The 25,320-nt window shown below is 47.0% G+C and overlaps 1 protein-coding gene across 1 annotated transcript in view; it reads right to left on the minus strand.

Moving 5' to 3' along the window:
- Positions 1 to 17,322, minus strand: part of LOC308596889 (uncharacterized protein) — a 35,007-nt gene extending 17,685 nt beyond the window's left edge. The window contains exons 1-4 of the mRNA XM_081212193.1: positions 17,215 to 17,322; positions 16,362 to 16,491; positions 11,371 to 11,564; positions 1,714 to 1,842 (exon numbers count right to left, since the gene is read on the minus strand). Coding sequence (XP_081068319.1) covers positions 1,714 to 1,842; positions 11,371 to 11,564; positions 16,362 to 16,401 — 363 coding nt within the window. The 5' untranslated portion in view covers positions 16,402 to 16,491; positions 17,215 to 17,322. The remainder of the gene's footprint in view (positions 1 to 1,713; positions 1,843 to 11,370; positions 11,565 to 16,361; positions 16,492 to 17,214) is intronic.
- Positions 17,323 to 25,320: the final 7,998 nt, after the last annotated feature.

A 25,320-nucleotide genomic window follows, 5' to 3' on the forward strand; every position in this document is an offset into this window, starting at 1 on the left:
TTGAACATTGTCCAATCTTCACTAAATTTCTGGTTAGAATCTCCTCTTATTCTCCCAGTCATCCTTGCAAGTTCTGAATACAGTCATACCTCGGGTTACAGACGCTAAATCGCACTTTGCGCATGCGCAGAAGCACCGAATCACAACTTGCGTGTGCGCAGACGCAGCATTGCGGGTTGCAAATGTGCCTCCCGCACGGATCACATTCGCAACCCAAGCATCTACTGTATTCTATCATCTTCGCTTGCCAATCAGTTTTTGTGGGGATTACATCACCTTACCAGTTTTTTGCTATTAAAATCCTCGCCGCTGTGGTTGCGTACATGAAAAGGGTTCTGTGGGTTTTTTTGTACATCAATAAAAAAGCCCCAAATATTGCACCCTCTCCCCATAGGGGAGTTGCTCCACCCCCTTGCTTGTTTTGGATGACCTTATCTGAAACTTTTGTACACGGAATTCCAAATCTGTGTACAGCCGACTTCTGGGGCTGCTGGAAGTTACAGCCCAGTAACTCCTGATGGGTCCCATGCACCTGAGGTTGCAATATTAATAATAATAATAATTTATTGTTTATACCCCGCCCAACTGGCTGGGTTTCCCCAGCCACTCTGGGCGGCTTCCAACAAAACACTAAAATACAACAATCTATTAAACATTAAAAGCTTCCCTAAACAGGGCTGCCTTCAGATGTCTTCGAAAAGTTTGGTAGTTATTTTTCTCTTTGACATCTGGTGGGAGGGTGTTCCACAGGGCGGGAGCCACCACCGAAAAGGCCCTCTGCCTGGTTTCCTGTAACTTGGCTTCTCGCAGGGAGGGAACCGCCAGAAGGCCCTCGGAGCTGGACCTCAGTGTCTGGACAGAACAATGGAGGTGGAGATGCTCCTTCGGGTATACTGGACTGAGGCCGTTTAGGGCTTTAAAGGTCAGCACCAACACTTTGGATTGTGCTCGGAAACGTCCTGGGAGCCAATGTAGTAATAATAATAATAATAATTTATTATTTATACCCCGCCCATCTGGCTGGGCCTCCCCAGCCACTCTGGGCGGCTTCCATAGAAACAAAAAATGCAATAAAATATCACACGTTAAAAACTTCCCTGAACAGGGCTGCCTTAAGATGTCTTCTGAATGTCAGGTAGTTGTTTATCGCTTTGACATCTGCTGGAAGGGCGTTCCACAGGGCGGGCGCCACTACCGAGAAGGCCCTCTGCCTGGTTCCCTGTAGCTTTGCTTCTTGCAATGAGGGAACCGCCAGAAGGCCCTCGGCGTTGGACCTCAGCGTCCGGGCAGAATGATGGGGGTGGAGACGCTCCTTCAGGTATACTGGACCGAGGCCGTTTAGGGCTTTAAAGGTCAGCACCAACACTTTGAATTGTGCTCGGAAACGTACTGGGAGCCAATGTAGGTCTTTCAAGACCGGTGTTATATGGTCTCGGCGGCCGCCCCCAGTCACCAGTCTAGCTGCCGCATTCTGGATTAGTTGTAGTTTCCGAGTCACCTTCAAAAGTAGCCCCACGTAGAGTGCATTGCAGTAGTCCAAGCGGGAGATAACCAGAGCATGCACCACTCTGGCGAGACAGTCCGCAGGCAGATAGGGTCTCAGCCTACGTACCAGATGGAGCTGACTGCAACACTTCCATCTTCCCACACCATGGCACTGACCCATGCCTTGGGCCCCGCTTCGTAAATGGGTGGGTGAGCTTTCAAACTTACCGGTTGGCGGAGGGAGCGCTGCTGCTCCTGGGGAGAGGCAGGCTGCAAATCCCGGACCAGAGACGTCAGGGGTGATTCCTGCAGTCGGGCGAGGAGTTTCTCAAAGAGGGCAGGGCAAGAGGCTCCCTCCTGGGGGTGAGACGGCAAGCGGTGAGCCTGAGCGACCGAGTCACCTATTGCTGTGGGCTTGTGGGGTCAGTATGGATGATCTCCTGGCTCCCTTCCCATTCCTGGGGTCCTGCACCCAGTGAGGATTAGAATCCAGTGGAGGATTCTGTTCCTGAACTAGCCAGGCAAGCTCTTATGTAAGACAAGGGCCTCATAAGTGTTACTCCTTAACTTAAAGAAAACAAAAGAGATTATTGTGGATTTTAGGAAATGTAAATCGAATATTCAGCCACTCATTATTGAGGGGAAGTGTGTGGAACAGGTCTCGGTGTTTCGATTTCTGGGAATGGAGTTGAGAGATGACCTAACAGCGAAGACCTGATGAAGAGAGCACAGCAGAGGTTATATTTTCTGAGAATCCTCCGGGAAAACAATCTCTCAAAGGACCTGTTGATGGCATTTTACCATTGTACTGCGGAGAGTGTATTAACCTATGGTCTGTGTGTGTGGTTTGGGAGCTGCACGGTCAGGGGAAAAACAATTCTGTTCAGGGTTGTCAAGACTGCGGAGAGAATAATTGGGTGCACTCTTCCCACCTTGGATCAAATCTATGCTTCCAGGTGTCATAAGAAAGCTGCAGAGATAGCGCAGGATAGTGCCCACCCCGGAAATGATCTCTTTCAGCTTCTGCCTTCTGGAAAAGGGTCCAGGGTTATCAAGACCAGGACTAGCCGCCTGAGAAACAGTTTCTATCCAAATGCAATTTTGGTTTTAAACGCAGTGTAAGGCAGTCTCTGTGGGAGTATATTGTATTTAATAATGGGGTATCAGAGTTTTTAGGGGGCTAACCAGGCTGGGATAGCAGGCTTGTTGGTTTTTGAATGTCTTATGTAGATTTTTTTCAATTTCATTGTTCTGTATGGGACAATGACAATGAAGTTTATCGTATCGTATCATATCGTAAGTGTTCTCGCCAGAATCCCAAAAGAACGAGCTAAGTTGCAAGAACTGCGACTAAGTAATTTGGGAACTGAAGGGGAGCAGCTGTGTGCACCTGGTGGCGCAGCAATGAAACTGCTAGCGCGCTTGCAAAGCTAAGCAGGGTCCAGTATGGTGTCAGATTGGATGGGGGACCATGTGGTGTGATTCCTGCATTGCAGGGGGTTGGACTATATGACCCTCAGGTTCCCTTTCATTCTCTGTGAATTGCTTCTCTGCATCAAAACCCAGGTTGTAAACGTGTGCAAAATAAACCATATTTCTTAAAGACTGTAGTCTCTGCTGTGCCTCTTCCAAAGGAACACAGACTTTGGTTCAGGGCCAAGATCCCTGGAATTTTTTTTTTTTTTTAAAGATTTTTATTGGTTTTACAAATTTTAAAAAACAGACAAACACTTAAGAAAACAAACATACACGTATAAATTCATAACATATTTTCATAAACCTCTTTTCTGGGACTTCCCCATACCCCCCCTTTCTGCATCCCAATGTCTATATTTTTATAGCAACTCCCAGTTGTTACTTTCCAACCTCAGTCATCTTAGTCATCTCTATATTCTAACCTTATGTCACTGTATCCCTTTGTTCCTAAGAACCAAAACACTCTAACATTCATTGAGTTTATAATAGTCCTTAAGGTAACTTTTGAATTTTCTCCATTCTTCTTCCGCTGTCTCTTTTCCTTGGTCACGGATTCTGCCTGTCATCTCAGCCAATGTCATATAGTCCATCACTTTCATCTGCCATTCTTCCAGAGTGGGTAGATCTTGTGTCTTCCAATGCTTTGCGATGAGTATTCTTGCTGCTGTTGTAGCGTACATGAAAAAAGCTCTATCCTTCTTTGACACCAATTGGCCGACAATGCCCAAGAGAAAGGCCTCTGGTTTTTTAGGAAAGGTACATTTAAGTACCTTTTTCATTTCATTATAGATCATTTCCCAGAAAGCCTTTATCTTCGGGCATGTCCACCAAAGGTGGTAGAAGGTACCTTCAGTCTCTTTGCATTTCCAACATTTGTTATCGGGCAGATGATAAATTTTTGCCAGCTTGACTGGGGTCATGTACCACCTGTATACCATTTTCATAATGTTTTCCTTTAAGGCATTACATGCCGTAAATTTGATACCGGTGTTCCATAACCATTCCCAGTCATCTGACATAATGTTATGACCAACATCCTGTGCCCACTTAATCATGGCTGATTTGACTGTTTCCTCCTGTGTATTCCATTTCAGCAACAAGTTATACATTCTAGATAAATTCTTAGTACTAGGTTCTAACAATTCAGTTTCTAGTTTTGATTTTTCCATCTGGAAGCCAATTTTCCTGTCCTGTTTGAAAAATTCCACTATTTGATGGTATTGAAACCAATTTTGTACCTTATGCTTCAGTTTCTCATAACTTTGCAATTTCAACTTATCTCCATCCTGTTCCAAAATTTCCCAATACTTCGGCCATCCGACCTCCATATTGAGTTTCTTCACTGCCTTGGCCTCCACTGGTGAGACCCATCTAGGGGTTTTGTTTTCCAACAGATCTTTATATCTTCTCCAAACATTAAACAGTGCTTTTCTAACAATGTGATTCTTAAAGACACTATTAACTTTGTCATACCATAGATATGCATGCCAACCAAAAGCATTGTTAAAACCTTCCAGATCTAAGATGTCTGTATTTTCGAGGAGCATCCATTCTTTCAGCCAGCAAAATGCTGCTGCCTCATAGTACAATTTCAAGTCCGGCAGGGCAAAACCCCCTCTTTCTTTAGCATCTGTCAATATTTTAAATTTAATTCTGGGCTTTTTGCCCTGCCAGACAAATTTCGAGATATCTTTCTGCCACCTCTTAAAACATTCCATCTTATCCAGGATCTGCAAGGTCTGGAACAAAAATAACATTCTAGGCAATACATTCATTTTGATCACAGCAATTCGGCCTAACATTGACAATTTCAGATTTGACCATATTTCTAGATCTTTTTTAATTTCCGACCAGCATTTTTCATAGTTGTCTTTATACAAATTCACATTTTTAGATGTCAAATAAACCCCTAGATATTTCACCTTCTTAACCAGTGTCAACCCTGTCTCCTCTTGAAACTTCTCCTTTTCTGCCTCTGTTAAGTTTTTTCCTAAGACTTTGGTTTTTTGTTTATTCAGCTTAAATCCAGCTACCTGGCCAAACTGTTGTATTATTTCTAAAACCTTTTTCGTACTAGTGTTTGGCTCTTGCAAAGTCAATACTAGGTCATCTGCAAACGCTCTTAGCTTGTAATGTTTAGCTCCGACCTGCACTCCCTTAACCTGCTGGTCTTCCCTTATCATATTCAGCAACACCTCCAGAACTGTGATAAAAAGTAATGGGGAAATTGGACACCCCTGTCGTGTTCCTTTTTCTATCTTAAGTTCCTCCGTCACTACATTATTTACAATCAATTTAGCTTTTTGTTCAGAGTATATTGCGGCCATACCATTCTCAAAACCTTGACCTACCCCCATCCCATGGAGATTCTTTATCATGAAGCTCCAAGAAATATTGTCAAAGGCTTTCTCCGCGTCCACAAAGATCAATACTGCTTTAGTGTTTATATTCACCTCTAGCTTTTCCAAAATATCTATCACATTCCTTACATTGTCTGCTAGGTGTCTTTTAGGGAGAAAGCCTGCTTGGTCCCCATGAATCTTCTCCATCAACACTCTTTTAAATCTTTTTGCCAAAATGTCTGCAAAGATTTTGTAATCCACATTAAGTAGTGATATTGGGCGGTAGTTCTTCAGTTGAGTCTTTTCAGTCTCTGTCTTTGGTATGAGTGAAATATATGCTTCTTTCCACGATTCAGGTGTCTTTTTTCCCTCAAGGATCTCATTGCAGACTTCTTTCAGTGGTTGAATCAGCCATTCCTTCAGCGATTTGTAGTATCTTGAAGTCAATCCATCTGGTCCTGGGGACTTGCCCAGTTGCATATTCTGAATGGCAGCCTCTATCTCTTGTTCTGTTATTCTCTGGTTCAAATCCATCTTGTTTTGATGAGAGATTTTTTGTAATCCATATTTATCAAGGAATTTATCTATATCTTCTTCATTTTGCGGGCCTTGAGTATAAAGCTTTTTAAAATAACTCAGGAAGCAATTTCTAATTTCATTAGGTTTAGATATATTCTTTCCATCCACTTCTAAGCTTGTGACTGTATTTAGTTTCTGCCTTTTCTTCAGTTGCCAAGCCAGAAGTTTACCACATTTATTTGCTGATTCAAATGTCTTTTGCTTCATCTGCTTTATCTTCCATTCAATCTCCAAGTTCATCAGTTCCATATATTGTGATTGATATAACTTGATCTCTCTTAAAATCTCCTGGGACTTTGGTTTTACTCTTAGTTTTTTCTCTGCTTCTTTTATCTTTTCCAAAATCTTTTCTTTTTTCTCATTTTGTTTTTTCCTCATTATTGAGTTTTGTTGAATCAAGAAACCTCGCATCACCGCTTTGCTTGCGTCCCAGATCACTCTTTTCTCAACGTCGGCCCTCAAATTTATTTCAAAATAGTCTTTTAAGGTTTTTTGGGCCTTCATCAGGATTTCCTTGTCTCGAAAGAGGGCGTCATTCATTCTCCATCTAAATTGACCAGTTGTTGTTAGTTTCATTTCCATCTTCACGGCGTTATGGTCGGAGCAAGTTTTTGGGCAGATTTCTACCTTCTTAATCTTTGGGGCCATGCCACTAGTAATCCAAATTTGATCAATTCTGGTCCAGGTCAACATTGCTTGGGAGAAAAAGGTTCCCTCTCTCTCCAGAGGGTTCCTTGTTCTCCATATATCTATCAAGTCCATGTTTTCAGTCATTTCAAAGAAAGTCTTAGGAAGTCTCCCTTCCTTACTGATTGTTAGTCTTTGTGTCTTATCCATATTAGTGGAGACCACGCCATTCATGTCTCCCATAATTATCATATTGTAATCCAGGTAGTCCGTCAGGGTTTCATGAAGTCTCTTAAAGAAGTCAGATTTGCCTTCATTTGGTGCATAAATTCCAACAACTAAAAGTTTTTCTCCTTGTACTTGTATCTCCACTGCCAAGTATCTCCCTTGTTCATCTTTAAATATCATTTTTGGAGCCCATTTTTCTTTCACATATATTACAACTCCTCTTTTCTTAACTTTGTCTGATGAAACAAATTCTTGTCCTAGCCTTTTATTTGTAAGTAGTCTCCTGTGGGCTCTAGTTATGTGCGTTTCTTGTAGGCATATCAAGTCCAATTGTTCTCTGTTCAAAATATGAAATACTTGTCTTCTCTTCAATGGCCCATTCAGTCCATTACAATTCCAACTAAGGAATTGCAAAGCCATCTTGTTATTTTCTTAAGACTCCTCCAACAGCTCCAAGTTGTTGCTCTTCTTCTGATGGTGGTGGTTTTTGTCCAATCGAGAGATTCAGGATATCTAGTGCTCTCCTCTGTTCTGCCAGTACATCCACAGTCCCCTTCTGTAAGTCCTCCTGATTTCTTGCCAAAAATTTGTCTTTATCTTGAATTGTCTTTATTTTCACCTTTTTTGCCTTGTAATCAAATGACAGTCCTTGTGGAAATTCCCACCTAAAGCGGATGGAATTTTTCTTTAACAGAAGAGCCAGGTCCTTGTAGAAGTTTCTTAAATCCAAGATATATTTTGGGATATCTTTGAAAATCTGTACAGTTGAGTTGCCAATTTGCAGGGCCTTTTCAAAATGTAGTCCTAATATTTTGTCTCTTTCCTCCTTGGATCTAAATGTAATCAGGCAGTCTCTCGGGGTCTTTCTGTCCTGTTTTTTACCCAGTCTAAAAGCTGTTGTAATTTTAAATTCGTCTTCCTCCAGATCCCAGCAGTCCGCAAACTCCCGTGTCAGGTATTCCGCAAGGTTGTCTCTCTCGTTCTCCGGGATCGATCTTAATTTCAAATTTCTCTCTTTTCTCTGTAACTCCCACAAGGCCAGAGTTGCATCATGCTCATAGACCTTCTTGGCAATCGGCTCTAATTTCTCTTGCGTCTCTCCAGCAACAGCTTTGGCATCTTCGGCAATTTGGCGTGTAGTAGCGTTTTCCTCCACCAATTTATTAATGGATTCTGTGTTCTGGTTTAATCTTACTGATATTTCTGTTAATTTTTGTGTATTTTCTGAAGTCTGTTTTGTCAAAGACTCCAGAGTTTGATTTATCTTAAGCAGAGCGTCTGTCACAGCTTCCATAGAGGCAGCTGCTCCTTTTTCCTGTTCTGTTGTTCCTGCTGGTCCTGGAGTTGCAGCTGAAATTGAGCCTCTTTTCTTTGTCTGTTGCTGTTGCAGCTGTTGTTGTTGTTGCCTAATTTTGGCTCTTGTGACAATCTCTTCTTGTGCGCCACTCATGTCAAGGTCACTTCCCACGGGAGCTGTTTCCTGTTGGAAAATTCCACTGTCCTAGGCCGTGTCGAACTTTACTTACCCTCTAGGGGGAGCAAATCAAAATGGCCATAAAATAAAGTGTCCAAATACAAGAACAAAGGAGAATGTCCAAAGGTATAGAAAAAAGAGATTAACACAGTCAAAGTCAATATTGCTATAAGCTTGTAGCTATAAATTGCCACAGTTTCCCAGTCTATGCTGTTTCTCCTTGTAATACACTGTAGCCAGTCACTATGTGGACTTTGTATCACAGTATCACTTTGCGGGCAAAAGTCAGTTCAGTGACCTATTGTTCTGAGAAGGCAGCCCGTTTCGTGCTTTCAATAGATGAGACAGCAGAGGATTTTACTTCAGGTAAATCATGCAGTTTTTAAAGTCTTATTCACCTCCCCTCTGCCCTGCTAGCTAGAGGGGAGATCCAAAGTCTCAGTGCCCGGTTAAGTTAATTAAAAAGCATGTTTCATCGGATGCAAGTTTAAAGTTCCGTTGCTTTCACTTTCATGCAGTCGGGGGGAGGCAGACTTCCTTGATTTAATCCCCCGCTTTCAGCTCAGTTTTCAAGATTTAAAAGGGTCCCAATTGTTTTTCAAATCTTACTCACGGGAATTCCGTCCAGAATTTCTTTTCAGGAAGAAATCGGCGCTCTCCGCTTATGGCGACGCGGCTTCACTTCGCAGGCTGGGTAACGACTCTCAGCACCGCGCTCACTCCCGATGTCGATCCGTAGCCTTTAAAAAGGCTCTTTCACGGTACCGGGGGGCGCAAAGGTGCCCACCGAGTCTCCTTGTTCTCAGGCTTCAGCGCCTGAGATTTTAGGGGTCCCCCGCTCGCCGTAGCGGGTAAGACCCGAACTTGCGAAGCAGTCCTTCTCCGGAGCTCGGAGGCAGGACCGCCATTAAGCGCTGGCACCGACCGGAAGTCCAAGATCCCTGGAATTTTGCCACCCCTTGGCAGAGATGAGGGTGGCCTGCAATGCTGTGTGACGTGGGATCTCTGTTTCCTTGCGGAAAAGTAACCAAATAATTTAACCCCTGTGTTGCAAACAATATATCACTAATATCCAAGGCAACACGATGACCAAGTACAACAATGCGATGTCAATATAAACTCTTTATATAATCTATGCAGAACATTGCACAGTATGAAATACCGTATTTTTCGCTCTATAGGATGCACCGGACCATAGGATGTCAATATAAACTCTTTATATAATCTATACAGAACATTGCACAGTATGAAATACTGTATGACAAACTGGAACGTGTCCAGAGGAGGGCAACCAAAATGGTCAAAGGCCTGGAAACGATGCCTTATGAGGAACGGCTAAGGGAGCTGGGCATGTTTAGCCTGGAGAAGAGGAGGTTAAGGGGTGATATGATAGCCATGTTCAAATATATAAAAGGATGTCATATAGAGGAGGGAGAAAGGTTGTTTTCTGCTGCTCCAGAGAAGCAGACACGGAGCAATGGATCCAAACTACAAGAAAGAAGATTCCACCTAAACATTAGGAAGAACTTCCTGACAGTAAGAGCTGTTTGACAGTGGAATTTGCTGCCAAGGAGTGTGGTGGAGTCTCCTTCTTTGGAGGTCTTTAAGCAGAGGCTTGACAACCATATGTCAGGAGTGCTCTGATGGTGTTTCCTGCTTGGCAGGGGGTTGGACTCGATGGCCCTTGTGGTCTCTTCCAACTCTATGATTCTATGATTCTATGATTCTATTTTTCGCTCTATAGGACGCACCGGACCATAGGACACACCGGACCATAGGAGGGGGAGAACAGGGGGGGGAATTCTCCCCCTCTGTGCTCAGCGCCCCTTCAGCGAAGCGGCAGGAGAAACGGAGCCCCTTCCAGTTCTCCTCCCACTTCACTGAAGGGGCGCTGTGCAGAGAGGGAAAGCTGTGCAATGCCTCTCCAGCGAAGCGAAGCCTGGAGAGCAAGAGGGATTGCTGTGCACCGACCCCTCCTGCTCTCCAGGCTTCAGGCGGCTATCCGCAAGCCTTCGGAGCGCAGTGAGAACTCCCGCTGCTCTCCAAAGGCTTGTGGATAGCTGCCTGAACCCCCAGAGCACGGCGACAGTTCGGGCTGCGCTCCGGGGGCTTCAGGCCTCTCCTTTTTAGCCACGGGGCTGGGGCAGGGGAAGCCTGAGCTTCCCCCGACCCTAGCCCCCAGAACAGGTGGGGGAGCGGTGGCAAGGTTGTGCACAGCCTTGCCTCCGCTCCCAGAGCTTGTGGGGCTGGGGGCGGGGGAAGTCCGAGCTTCCCCCAACCCCAGCCCCCAAAACAGGTCCGGGAGCGGCGGTCCCTTTTCCCTCCTGGGGAAAGCCCGCAAGAGCCGCGCAGAGCTTGTGTGCGGCTCTTGGGGGCTTTTCCTGCCTGCCTCCCCCCTGCATTCGCTCCATAGGAGGCACAAACTTTCCCCCTTAGTTTTTAAGAGGGAAAAGGTGCGTCCTATGGAGCAAAAAGTACGGTATATAAAATGCACTCTCTGCAAAACCAAATAAACAGAAATCTTAGAAATCTCTGAAAGTCACAAAATATGCACTCTTGTGGATTCTCTTGAAAGCATAGAACGAAATGAAAGTCTTATAAGACTCTGAAAGTCTTTATAGGCTATGCAAGTCTCTGAGAGAAGCAATGGGTCAGATTTTTATCTGGTGAAAACAAGCCGTAAAGCTTTGTTTTATGACGTCCAACGCTGCCGAAGTGGTCCGCAAGCAGACGTAGTGAACAGTGATTTCGGATATACCCGCTGTTTCATGGAATTGCTATGGAGTAGTGATTTCTGTTTATTTGGTTTTGCAGAGAGTGCATTTCATATATTTCATACTGTGCAATGTTCTGTCTAGATTATATAAAGAGTTTATATTGACATCACATTGTTGTACTTGGAGCAAGAGCAGTCCAGCAGGAGGAGGTTGTGGACTCTCCTCCTTGCTTGGAGGTTTCTAAGCAGAGGTTGGACGGCCATCTGTCATGGATGCTTTAGCCGAAATTCCCGCATTGCAGGGGGTTGACCCTCAGGGTCCCTTCCAACTCTATACAGTTCTATGGTTCTATTGTTCGTTTCATGGGCCCTGAATCATTCGGGGCCCTTGGAGTGAGGCGACTGGCTCTGCTCCCCCTTCCCACCTTCCACGCCTCGCTTACCCTGTCGCTGGGGATCCCAGACAGACTCTCCAGGGTGCGGCTGAGCTCTTCCTGCTGCTCTCGCTGCAGATCCACCAGCACCGCGACGGCACCGTCCTGCCATGTCCCCTCCGCCCCACTGGCTCTCCCCGGCTGCTTCAGCATCCGGGCGATGGCCTCGCACAAGGCCGGCGACGGTTCCTCTCTGCTGCGCTCTGTGGGGCAAGACAGGCAAAAGGCGATGTCTTACGGGGAGAGGAAGGGAGACAAGTTTGCTTAGGACTCTGTAGTGAACTTGGGAAATCCTGGTACGCCAAACGTTGGTTCACGCAGGAGTGAGGCATTGTGGGAGAGATAAAATTGTGGCCTTCTGGGGGAATGGGTGTATAGCCTCACGCGGGTGGCGCTGTCAGTTAAATCACAGAGCCTAAGGCTTGCTGATCATAAGGTTGGCGGTTCGAATCCCCGGGACGGGGTGAGCTCCCGTTGCTCGGTCCCAGCTCCTGCCAACCTAGCAGTTCGAAAGCACCTCAAAGTGCAAGTAGATAAGTAGGTACTGCTCCAGTGGGAAGGTAAACGGCATTTCCGTGCGCTGCTCTGGTTCGTCAGAAGCGGCTTAGTCATGCTGGCCACATGACGCGGAAGCTGTACGCCGGCTCCCTCGGCCAATAAAGCGAGATGAGCTATTGTTGCTGTGTGAGTATAGCTTTAGCTGGTTATATTTTAAGGTAAAGGTAAAGGGACCCCTGACCATTTGGTCCAGTCGTGGCCAACTCTGGGGTTGCGGCACTCATCTCGCTCTACTGGCCGAGGGAGCCGGCGTACAGCTTCTGGGTCATGTGGCCAGCATGACTAAGCCGCTTCTGGCGAACCAGAGCAGCGCACGGAAACGCTGTTTACCTTCCAGCCAGAGTGGTACCTATTTATCTACTTGCACTTTGACATGTTTTCAAACTGCTAGGTTGGCAGGAGCAGGGACCAAGCAACGGGAGCTCACCCCGTCGCAGGGATTCGAACCACCAACCTTCTTAATGGCAGGTCCTAGGCTCTGTGGTTTAACCCACAGTGCCACCCGCGTCCCAGATAGTTATATTTTACAAAGTTTTTAATTTTTGTTTGTAACCTTCTAAGAAACGTGCAACTTTTTGAGCAGCTTGTTCAATAAACTTGGAAAAGGACTTTTTTGTCTTTTCAGATCGTGATGCTGATGCTCCAAGACTTTGGCCACCTCATGAGAAGAGAAGACTCCCTGGAAAAGACCCTGATGTTGGGAAAGATGGAGGGCAGAAGGAGAAGGGGACGACAGAGGACGACATGGTTGGACAGTGTTCTCGAAGCTACCAGCATGAGTTTGACCAAACTGCGGGAGGCAGTGGAAGACAGGAGGGCCTGGCGTGCTCTGGTCCAGGGGGTCACGAAGAGTCGGACACGACTAAACGACTAAGAACAACAACTCTGTGCCTTTGCTCAGGGAAGCTAAACTGGTGCCTTACCGTTTGGACACCTACCTGTTGAATTTCTGTCTGCGTCACGGTAAAGTGACTCGGGGCTGGGCAAACCCGGTAAATATTGCAGGGGGGTTCTCCTTCTTGAACCCCGTTCGAGGGTGGTCCAGGAACGGAGGTGGAGGCAGCTTTACCGTTTGGCTTGTGATTTGCAACAACTAGCGATCTCTCCCCTTTCCTGGCCAAGTCCTGCCGGTGTCTAGGAAGAATGGTTGGGGGGGGTGGATAGTCCAGCTCACTACAGGCTCCAACGGGCGAGGGGAGCGAGAGGCAAAAGTGCCAACAGAAAGTCAGAGCTGGTGTGACGTGGGAGTTTGTGTGCCGGGACAGCAGCTGGGAGTGACCAGGGTTCAAATCCATGCTCCCCCAACCAGCTGGCAGTTAGAAGGACAAAAGCCAGAGTTGAGTGTGTCTGAGAGCTAGGAGCTGATAGGAGGCTGCTGGCTGAAGCCTCTGCAGGAGAGACATGATTAATTTCTACTTGAATCTAAGGCTGTGGCCATGGAAGAACTTTTTGGGGTGGTTGTGTGTGTGTGTGTTTCATTAAATTTTCTGTTTTACAATTTAAAGTGCAGTATTTCTCGCTCCATAAGATGCACCTGACCATAAGACGCACCTAGTTTTTAGAGGAGGAAAGGGGGAAAGCCCCATTTTTTGAGGATCAGCTCAAAGTTGTTGAGCTTACTTTGCAAAGAGGAAAAAAAATCCTGTTTTTATGGGGTTCAACTCACAGTTCTGCAGCTTCTTTAGAAAAAGGAAAGGGAGCAATTTCTACAGTTTCCAGACAGTCCCATGTCGCTGGGGAAACAAACAGCCTCTGTCTGCAGAACATTCAACAATGGAGGCCTGGGCAAGAGCCAGCGATCGACCACACATTCGCTCCATAAACCACACAGACATTTTCCCTTACTTTTTAGGAGGAAAAAAGCATGTCTTGTGGAGCAAAAACTATGGTACTCCTTTTTACATCTTAAGATATCAGTGACTTCCCTTCTTCTCTTTCCATGGTTCATTTTACATATTTTAAATCCCTGCATATTTTACAAAAACTATGCCATTCAGTATTCCATTATCACATCCATCAAAACTTATTTACACTGTTGAAGTTATCTGAATGCTCATTTAATCTTAAAAAGACCGGAGGCCTTTTTATTAGGAATCATGACAACAGAAATAAAGAAGGTTAGACCACCATTCATGTATGCCACAACTGCAGCCAGGATTCTAATTGCAAGAAATTGGAAAAGCGAAACCATCCCTTTGGGCGAGACAGGGAGGTGAGTCACCGGGGGATAAGGACCGGCTGTTACCCCATCAGAGATAAAAGGCGGTCGGACCCCGCCCCAGGTTACAGGACCAACATTGCTGCTTTCTGGAGCCTACCTGAGCCCCTGTGTCTGACCTAGCCTGGTTTTCTGCCTTGGCCCTGTTGTACTGACTCCTCACGGAATCCTTGGATTCGGGAGGACCTGAACTGCGTGGCTCGGGTTAACCCCTGGGCCCAGCACAATGTGTAAATAAAGCCACATATCCTAAAGACACCACAGTCTCCACTGTCCCTCCTTCCAGGGAAAGCAAACCTGGGTAAGCACTGGAATTTCTCTCTCTCTCTCACTCCTTCCATTGCTGTACCTGCTCCCAAGGAGGTCAGCTGCTTTCTGCCACGGCCTCTTTCCTGGGCACCCTCTGGCTCAGCAAGAGCCAACAAGATCTGGATCAGGCAGGATCTGTCCCTCTGTTGCTGCAGCAGCAGGCGGTCCAGCAGCACCTGCTATGGGGCGAGAAGGAGAAACACACATGGCCTCCATGGCCCCACATCTACAGTTCTATTGTTCTATGAATGCGCTACCCCAGCCCAGGTGGCGAAAGCAAGGGGAGGAGGTTTCCATACTGGGGGCCACATCCAGCCAGGTCCAAAGGCCCTGACCTTGAGACTGGAAGAAATTTAAGGACTATTTAAAGAAATATTGTAAAATGAATGAATGTTAGAAAGATGTTGGATAGAAACTAAGTGGTTTCCAGCTGTAATGCTTAGACATGAAAAAAGGATTATAAATAGGTAAAAGTTTAATGGTAAGGATTTGCTGAACTAACAAATTGAACTGGAATACAAAGAAGGGAAGTATGAGGAGTAATTTCGTTGTCCCCGAGAGGGGGCAATGACAATAAAGATATTATTATTATTATTATTATTATTATTATTATTATTATTATTATGTCGGAGGAAATAAGTGTATGGAAGTTATGTCATTGAAAATTAATGCGTGTTTTTAATTGTTTATTATTTTGTACCTTATGTTTATTTTTTATTTTTTTCTTATATCCAAATTTTTTAAATATATTACAAAAACAAAAAACAAAGGCCCTGACCTTGGATACGTAAAACAGCTGTGTATTTGAAGCAAGTTTCTTATTTTATGTGCCTTTTTCCACCTCGCCTTAATTCTGGCAGCGTTATTCAAACAGGGCAACCAGCCTCCTTTTAAAAACAACCCCCTTCTTTTGTGGGGATGTTCAGGGAGACAGGAGAGGATATATTGTTTAATAATATCCTTCCTAACTTGTGCTAGCAAGTTCCTTTACCTAGCAGAGTTTACATTCGCCGTTTAAATGCACAAGCTGCTTCTCAGTATTAGGATTCCTTGTAATCCCCTTTTCTCCCCCTTAAAAAGAATAGACACGACATAATCTTCTGCAAAGTATATATAAAAGAAGTTTACTCACACATTCAGTTCACAGATGGATCCCTGAAGGCAGACTTAGCTACAGAGGAATCTACCCCTTATGGGAATAGTCCCTTTGTGCACCTCTAGCTAAAAAGCTGCTGGTGCTACGATGGTGAGGAAGTCAAAAGAGAGAGTGTGCAGCGTGCCTTGTCCTTTTGTGTTACCTGGGCAGGTAAGGTCACGCAACCTCTAATCACATGCAGAGGAAGTTTGTCCCAGCTCAGGAGGAAACAGGAAGTTTTCTACTGACTGGAGGAAACATTTCCCTGCATGTCCACTCTAGGAAAACAAAGAATGTTGTACTTGACTGCTATCTATGCATCACACCCTACATCTTTGCCAAAGGGGTTTGCAAAAAGTAAAGCGCAACTTTATTGCTGGGCTGTGAAAAATGCGCAGCTTAAAGGCTCCTGCCATCCCAGCCTACCGGGAGGAGTATGCCTGCCGCCTCTCTGAAGGATACACTGTTCTTCAACCTGTTGTATCACTGCATTAGTCATGAATGGTGCGTTTGACCACTCCCTGGGCAGTTTCCTAACAGAAAGTCCTCCCCGGAAAGGGATGTGCCTATTGTCTCTCTGTATGAGTAACAGCTCTGGGCTTGCCTCGCTCCATTTGCAGGCACGCACAGATCAGCGACTCATGAGGAAGCAGAGAAGGGGCTCTTTTAAAGGCAGGAACCTGACAGCCACACTTGGGCCCTTTCTCTGCTGTTAAATGTTCCCCTTCGCCTCTAGTTGCGAGCACCAATATCCCATTTGACTGATCATCCTGGTTTTACCGCCATCAATCGTCCTGGCGCAGGTTTGGCCTCCTGCCATGCTGACGCTGGTCCACTCCCTGCGGCAAGCCGCAGCCGAGCCAACTCCAGGTGCCGGGCTCCAGGTTCGATGGGCTGCGAGTCCCAAAACCTGCCAAAGGAAGAGTCGCACGGAGTCAGCCTTGAATAGGAGCTGCTTGTCGTGATCTGAATTAGCATCTAAGCTGCTTGCCTTAGCTATGATTTCTGCATTGTAGCGGGGCTGGGTCCCTTCCAACTCTAAAAGTCTATTATTATTATTATTATTATTATTATTATTATTATTATTATTATTGATTTATATACTGCGCTGTGGGTTAAACCACAGAGCCTAGGGCTTGCCGATCAGAAGGTCGGCGGTTCGAATCCCCGCAACAGGGTGAGCTCCCGTTGCTCGGTCCCTGCCCCTGCCAACCTAGCAGTTCGAAAGCACATCAAAGTGCAAGTAGATAAATAGGTACCGCTCCGGTGGGAAGGTAAACGGCGTTTCCGTGCGCTGCTCTGCTTCGCCAGAAGCGGCTTAGTCCTGCTGGCGACATGACCCGGAAGCTGTACGCCGGCTCCCTCGGCCAGTAAAGTGAGATGAGCGCCGCAACCCCAGAGTCTGCCATGACTGGACCTAATGGTCACGGGTCCCTTTCCCTTTATTTACCTTTTACCTACCAAACCAGCTTTTTAAGTGGTTCTCAACTATAAAAACGATCTGTAATTAAAATACACAATTCCATCAAGATGTTCTCCCTGTCCCAAGCGATGGCCTGCTTGCATAGGCCACCCTGCACCCTTCCGGCGAGAGCTGGGGAGACCCACCAAGGCCCCCCAACCACAGGCTCACCTTTCTCCCAAGAACAGCTCTATTGCAAGCAGAGCAGCTGGGAACGACGCCTCCTGGTGGACGAGCTCCGTCTGTGCGTGCAGATGTAACAGTTGGCGCGAGGTTTCTGGGTTGCTACAGAGAGAGGGGGGCAGCTTAGGGGATCCATTACCTCAGTGTTGCCTGCACTGACTGGCAGAGACTCTCCAGGTTTTCATGGAGGGGCCTCTCCCAGCCCAAACGGGAGATGCCATTTGGGATCGAACCTGCGACCTTCTGCATGGGCCTCTGGCCCTCTGCCACTGAGCTATGGGCCTTCACTTAATGGGAAGGCAAGTCGGGGCCTTGATCCATCTTGCTCAGTACTCTCTACACCGACTGGAAGGCTCAGCACAGTTGTCCCTGAAATATAAGTCTGGGGAGTCTCTTTCTCTCTAGTTCCATGCCTTGAGGAGATGTTTTGCATGCATCTAGGCTGCACCAACAGGGACGCAGGTGGCGCTGTGGATTAAACCACAGAGCCTAGGGCTTGCCGATCAGAAGGTTGGCGATTCGAATCCCTGCGACGGGGTGAGCTCCCGTTGCTCGGTCCCTGCTCCTGCCAACCTAGCAGTTCAAAAGCACATCAAAGTGCAAGTAGATAAATAGGTACCTCTCTGGCAGGAAGGTAAACGGCGTTTCCGTGCGCTGCTCTGGTTCGCCAGAAGCGGCTTAGTCATGCCGGCCACATGACCCGGAAGCTGTATGCCGGCTCCCTCGGCCAGTAAAGTGAGATGAGCGCCGCAACCCCAGAGTCGGCCACGACTGGACTTAACGGTCAGGGTTCCCTTTACCTTTACCTAGGCTGCATCAATAGGGACATGGGTTGCGCTGTGGTCTAAACCACTGAGCTTCTTGGGCTTGCCGATCGGAAGGTCAGCAGTTTGAATCCCCGCGACGGGGTGAGCTCCTGTTGCTCGGTCCCTGCTCCTGCCAACCTAGCAGTTCAAAAGCACATCGAGTGCAAGTAGATAAATAGGTACCACTCTGGTGGGACGGTAAACGCCATTTCTGTGCTCTGCTCTGGTTTCGCCACAAGCGGCTTAGTCATGCTGGCCACATGACCCAGAAGCTGTCTGTGGACAAACGCCGGCTCCCTTTGCCTATACAGTGGTACCTCAGGTTACAGACGCTTCAGGTTACAGATGCTTCAGATTACAGACGTTTCAGGTTACAGACTCCGCTAACCCAGAAATATTACCTCGGGTTAAGAACTTTGCTTCAGGATGAGAACAGAAATCACACGCCGGCGCGGCGGCAGCGGGAGGCCACGTTAGCTAAAATGGTGCTTCAGGTTAAGAACAGTTTCAGTTAAGAACGGACCTCCGGAACGAATTAAGTTCTTAACCTGAGGTACCACTGTAGAGCGAGATGAGCGCACAACCCCAGAGTCATCTGCGGCGGGACCTAACGGTCAGGGGTACCTTTACCTTTACCCAGGCTGCATCAACAGAAGTCTAGTGTCCGGATCAAGGGAAATAATAGTCCCACTCTGTTCTGCCTTGGTCAGACCACACCGGGAATACTGTGTCCAGTTCTGGGCACCCCAATTTCTGAAGGGTGTTGACAAGCTGGGAGGTGTGCGGAGGAGGGTGACAAAGATGATCACGGGTCTGGAAACCAAGCCTTATGTCAGGGACCGTGCTGAGAAGGGTTGCACTGAGGAAGAATGGTGGGAGACACCCCCTTCCCTCGGATCCTGAATCTTCCCAGGAGCAGGACAATATAGATTTGGAACAGTGGTTTGCAGAGGGGCACAGTTCAGAAGGCAGAAGCTGGGAAATACTGGATGGGGAACAGCTAGGAGAAGAAACACTGGAAGGGAGAGGGTTAACAGATTCACAGCATTCCTCCACCGCCCTCCCCAAGATCGAGAAGAGCTCAGAAAGTCTGGGAACTGAAAACGCAGAGGATACAAGCTCAGCTTACAAGATGTAGGCGTGATGTAGATTAATAGGGGTGGAGCCTTAATTGGGAGCACTGCCATTCTAGGATGAACGGGTTCTTTTCTCTCTCACAGTGATTATTAAAGAATCTAAATGGTAAGACGTTCCTTCTATTTGATCTCTTCTTATTTAGAGGTCCCAGGCCCTAAGGAAGTCAGACTATCCTCCATCAGGGCCAGGGCCTTCTCAGTGATGGCTCCGACCTAGTAGAATGCTCTGTTCCATGAGACCAGGGCCCTGCAGGATTTAACTTCCTTCCGCAGTGCCTGTAAGACAGAGCTATTCCGTCTGGCCTTTAATTTGAATTCAGCCTGATCTTTTATTCCCCTTCCTTCCCTCCCCTTCCCCTTTTTATGAAGATTACCCACTCTGGGATCCCACAGCTAATTCTCCCCTGTTCTCCTCGCTGGCCCAAACAGGACTAATTTAGCCAGCCAGCCCTGGGGATCATCCAATGTTTATTAGATGGATTTCCCCCCCTAAATTGATTTTTGAATTCTGAATTGTTATTCACGTTTTATACTGTATTTTATGCTGTTTTTTGTTGCCTCAATTAAGTGTTTTAAATTTGTTGTTAGCCGCCCTGAGCCTGGTTTTTGAACCAGGAAGGGCAGGGTATAAATAAAAATTTATTATTATTTATTAAAATAAAATATCCAGAAAGCCTCATCTTCGGATGAGCAGGGGATGGGAGACGATACATTGCAATCTAACCGGGAAGGGCGGGGTATAAATAAAAAATTATTATTATTATTTATATTATTTACTGCCACGGGGAAGGAAGCCAATTCCACGAAGCCTGACACATTGTGAGGAGCCCTTGAAGAAGCTGAGTATGTTTAGCCTGGTAAAGAGGGGACTGAGAGAAGATATGAGAGCCATCCTCAAATATCTGAAGGGCTGTCACGCGGAAGAGGGAGCAAGCTTGTTTTCTCCTGCTCTGGAGGGTAGGATTCGAATCCGTGGCTTCAAGTTACAAGAAAGGAGATTCTGACTAATAATCAGGAATAACTTTCTGACAAAGCTGTTCCTCAGAGGAACGGACTCCCTCAGAAGATGGTGGGCTTTTCTTCCTTGGAGGTTTTGGAACTGAGGTTGGGTGGCCATCTGTCAGGGATGCTTGAGCTGAGATTTCTGCATTGCAGGGGGTTGGACTACATGACCCTTGGGGTCCCAGCTCTACCGGTTCAGTCCCCAGCATCACCACAACAGAGCTGAGAAAGGCCCACAAGATTGCGGGATGTGAAACACAAGAGCAGTCAAGTACAATATTCCTAGAGTGAACATGTTTACACATGGGGAGGAATGTTTGTCCAGCCAGCAAGTCAACTTCCTGTTTCCTTCTGGGCTGGGACAGACTTCCTCTGCATGTGACTAGAGGTGGGCGTGGCCTCACCTGTGCAGGTAACGACAAAAGCACAGGGCAGGGCAGCCATCTCTCTCTTTTGACTACATGCATCGAAGAAGCAACACCTGCTTAGCCAAAGATGCTCTCTTGGCTTCTTTTTATACTTCTATAAAAGTATAAAAAGAGTTTACTCACTCACATTCTGTTCACAATTGGCTTCCGGCCAAGAGAGGACAAAGGGGACTGTCTCCTTATGAGATAGTTTCCAGGTGTATGTTACTTTTCTAAGCCAAGTCTGCCTTCTGGGATCCGATTGTGAACAGAATGTGAGTGAGTAAACTCTTTTTAGACTTTTATAGAAGACTGTGTCGTGTCTTATCTTTTATGAGGGAATAAGGGGGGAAAACCAGAACAGTTATTATAGAGGCTTTAGCGAGCCTGAGCAAATGCATCCACTGTGAGATTAAAAAGGGGAATGTTACTCTGCTAAAATTGTGAACTTGTTAACACAAGTTGGAAAGGCTGTAATCAAACAATATATCCTCTCCTGCATCCCTGAACATTCCCACAAAGATGACATGGAAAACCAACTCAGCACTTTCTGCTCTGGAGACATGTCCCTCTTCCAAACCTCACCTGCCGCCCTGGAGGTGCCGGTGGGTCAGCAGAGCCGCCGTCTCTGCCTGCCTCCTGCGCCGCAACTGCAGGAGGGCGTGGCCGGCTGTGCCCTCTGTGACCGAGGGGTCGAGGGGTCCCCCGTTGGTATCGCCCGCCTTCGGTGCCCCAGATCTGGTGAGCAAAAAAGGTCGCACAAAGTTGGAAGGGTCAGGAAAGATAAAAGAAAACGCTTCTTTGTTTGGCGCAGAGTTAGCCTGTGGAACTCCCTCCCACAGGAGGGATTAGACACATTAATAGTGCAGAGGGCTAAGAATGGCTGCTGGCTATGCTCTTCCTGAAGTAATAATGTTTCCCAATCAGAAGGTCAGCAGTTCGAATCCCCACGATGGGGTGAGCTCCCGTTGCTCGGTCCCTGCTCCTGCCAACCTAGCAGTTCGAAAGCACGTCAAAGTGCAAGTAGATCAATAGGTACCACTCCAGCAGGAAGGTAAACGGCGTTTCCGTGCGCTGCTCTGGTTCGCCAGAAGCGGCTTAGTCATGCCGGCCACATGACCCGGAAGCTGTACACCGGCTCCCTCGGCCAGTAAAGCGAGATGAGCGCCGCAACCCCAGAGTTGGCCACGACTGGACCTAATGTTCAGGGGTCCCTTTACCTTTACATTCTGCATGGACTAGTTGGATGGCCACATGTGCAAATGGCTTGAGATACCTATTAGGTCCATCAATTACCATATAGCACATATTCCACACAAAAAACAGTGACAATTTGTTGTTGACAAAGGACAGCTGGACATAGAAAGGGCTCCATTACCTTCAGGAGCTGAGGCCCTCATCAGACCTAAATCTGGCCCTGGTGCCCATGCCCCCAGCGTACCTGACTTCGTGCTGCGCCCCAGGCAGGCTGGAGAGGGGCAGGATACTTCCCTCACGCAGGCCGAAATCCACCAGGGTCTCCAGCTCAGAGAGCTTGTCCTCTTTCGCGGCCTGAGACAGGGAGGTCCAAACCGGATGCCCTGAAGTGGGGGGTGGAGAGAGAGAGAGAGAGAGAGAGAGAGAGAGAGAGAGAGACCCTAAGTCTACATGTTCAGTTGGCAGAGCATGAGACTCTCAGGGTTGTGGGTTCAAAACCCCACGTCGGGCAAAAGATTCCTCCATTGCAGGGGGCTTTGACGCGTTGACCCTCGAGATCCCTCCCAACTCTACAATTCTATGTAGATGTTACATGGGCAAAACCACTAGAATGCCCATATTATGCAAATCCAGTTGAAAAAACACGTAAACGTAATAGGCTGTATAAATACCAATTGTGAAGTTATTTACTAGAAACTACTTCTCAAAATTAGGGACACAGATGGCGCTGTGGGTTAAACCACAGAGCCTAGGACTTGCCAATCAGAAGGTCAGTGGTTCAAATCCTCGCAACGGGGTGAGCTCCCGCTGCTCGGTCCCTGCTCCTGCCAACCTAGCAGTTCGAAAGCATGTCAAAGTGCAAGTAGATAAATAGGTACCACTCCGGCGGGAAGGTAAACGGCGTTTCCGTGCGCTGCTCTGGTTCGCCAGAAGCGGCTTATTCATGCTGGCCACATGACCCAGAAGCTGTACACCGGCTCCCTCGGCAAATAAAGCAAGATGAGCGCCACAACCCCAGAGTCGGCCACGGCTGGACCTAATGGTCAGGGGTACCTTTACTTCTCAAAATTAGATACAGCTTCTCATAATGTCAAAATCAACATCGTGACATAACGTATTAAAATATAGCTTAGTCAGTTGACCACCGAGTCCAGTACGTACAAAATGCTGGCACTTATTCATGATAGATTTGGCCAAGACTGATAATCTATTACGAATAAGTTCCATGTAGCTGTTAAATGCAGTGACGAACCACGCACGGCTGATGAAGCCCCTTGGGGAGAAACAGGGGAATATCCAGGAATCCTTGTCTTGTCTGCCTTTGCCAGCATCTACCAGTGCCAGTATTCAAATGATTTAATGTTGTAGTCTTCTAAGAAATACGTCAGACCGAAAAAGACAAGAGAAGATGAAGAAATTAGAATACGAATGTACTACGGGACTGACTTTTCCCAGTAGTGATGTATGGAAGTGAGAGCTGGACCATAAAGAAGGCTGATCGCCGAAGAATGGATGCTTTTGAATTCTGGTGCTGGAGGAGACTCTTGAGAGTCCCATGGGCTGCAAGAAGATCCAACCTCTCCATTCTGAAGGAAATCAGCCCTGAGTGCTCACTGGAAGGACAGATCCTGAAGCTGAGGCTCCAAGACTCTGGCCACCTCATGAGAAGAGAAGACTCCCTGGAAAAGACCCTGATGTTGGGAAAGATGGAGGGCACAAGGAGAAGGGGACGACAGAGGACGAGATGGTGGGACAGTGTTCGCGAAGCTACTAACATGAGTTTGATCAAACTGCGGGAGGCAGTGGAAGACAGGACTGCCTGGTGTGCTCTGGTCCAGGGGGTAACGAAGAGTCAGACACGACTAAACAACTAAACAACAACAACGGGACTGACAAAATGGGAATTGCATTTTGTAAATACTGGACTTGGTGGTCAACTGAATAAGCTACATTTTAATACTTTATGTCACGATGTTGATTTTGACATTATGAGAAGCTGTATTTAATTCTGAGGAGTAAGGTAAAGGTAAAGGTACCCCTGACCGTTAGGTCCAGTCACGGACGACTGGGGTTGCAGCGCTCATCTCAGTTTACTGGCCAAGGGAGCTGGTGTTTGTCTGCAGTTTTTCTGGGTCATGTGGCCAGCAGGACTAAGATGCTTCTGGCGAACCAGAGCAGCGCACGGAAACACCATTTACCTTCCTGCCACAGTGGTACCTATTTATCTACAGTCATACCTCATTTTATGACCACTTCATTTTATGTTCTTTCAGGTAATGCCCGCGGCGACCCAGAAGTACTGGAAAGGGTTACTTCCAGGTTTCGCCGCTCGTGCATGCAAAATGATGTCACACGCATGAGCAGAAGCGGCGAATCGCGACCCGCGTGTGCACAGACACGCCGCTGCGGGTTGCGTTCCTTTCATGTTGCGAACGGGCCTCCAGAACGGATCCCATTCGCAACCAGAGGTACCACTGTACTTGCACTTTGACGTGCTTTCAAACTGCTAGGTTGGCAGGAGGTGGGACCGAGCAACGGGAGCTCACAATTTTGAGTAGTATCTAGTAAATAACTTTACAATTGTTATTATACAGTCTATTACGTTTACGTGTTTTTTCAATGTGGTGTCACTTGCGCTTCATCTCCTTTTAGCTTTATCTCAATATTAATTCTTTGTTCCGTGTTTATAACTGAGAATTTTAGTCCTTTGAACCGCTTCAGGGTGTTTTTACAATCAAGTGGCGTATACCGGTACATTTTGCTAAAATAAAAAATCCACTAACCTAGTCGATCACCACATCTTGGTGGCCCTTTCTCTTAAGCGAGGGGATCTTCTTATGTCTGGACATCCAGCCTACTGGCTTGCTCTTCCCTCGTCTGGGTCATCACTGCCGCCTTCCCCAGATGCAACTCCTGCTCTGCCCCACTGCTGTGCCCCACATTCTCACCATAGTGTGCCTGCAGCATCTCAGCGCACAGTTTCCTCTGGAGAACCCGGTATTTCCGCTCCAGCGCTGCCAGCACCCCGGAAGCCTCCTCCGCAAGCAGGGTGCTCAGACCCCCAGAGTCCCACCTGTGGCAGAGAGAAGGGGTCGGAATCAGGGGATGAAAAGCCAACTGTCTCGGCCCCCGCTGGAGCGTCTCCCTCTCAGCCTTGCCGCTGCGGAGATCCATCGACCTCTGCTCCTCCAACGTGCGTCTGTGACTCAAGCCAACTAGCCTTGAGCACACATTACTCAGCAGCATAAACTGAGCAACAGATGAAGCTTGAGGCGTGGACACATACTAAACTACGCATTTATTATACATAAATCAGGGCAAAGAAAACATAGCATCTCTCCTTGCCATCTTCTCTGAGAGAGACCGAAAACAAAAGCGATACAGAGCAGAAGTTCCGTTCACAGACTCCAGCAATCTGTGCTGGAATTGACATGCAATAATCCCACATATCTGCAGTTTAATCCCAACAGAAGGCACCTGAGTTGCTGTTCTGAGAGCTTGCCCCTCTTGCAAAGGCATATATGTGCCTTGCAAGGTACACCCTCT

Source organism: Podarcis bocagei (assembly GCF_964188305.1).
Source record: "Podarcis bocagei genome assembly, chromosome: 10".
Taxonomy (NCBI): domain Eukaryota; kingdom Metazoa; phylum Chordata; class Lepidosauria; order Squamata; family Lacertidae; genus Podarcis; species Podarcis bocagei.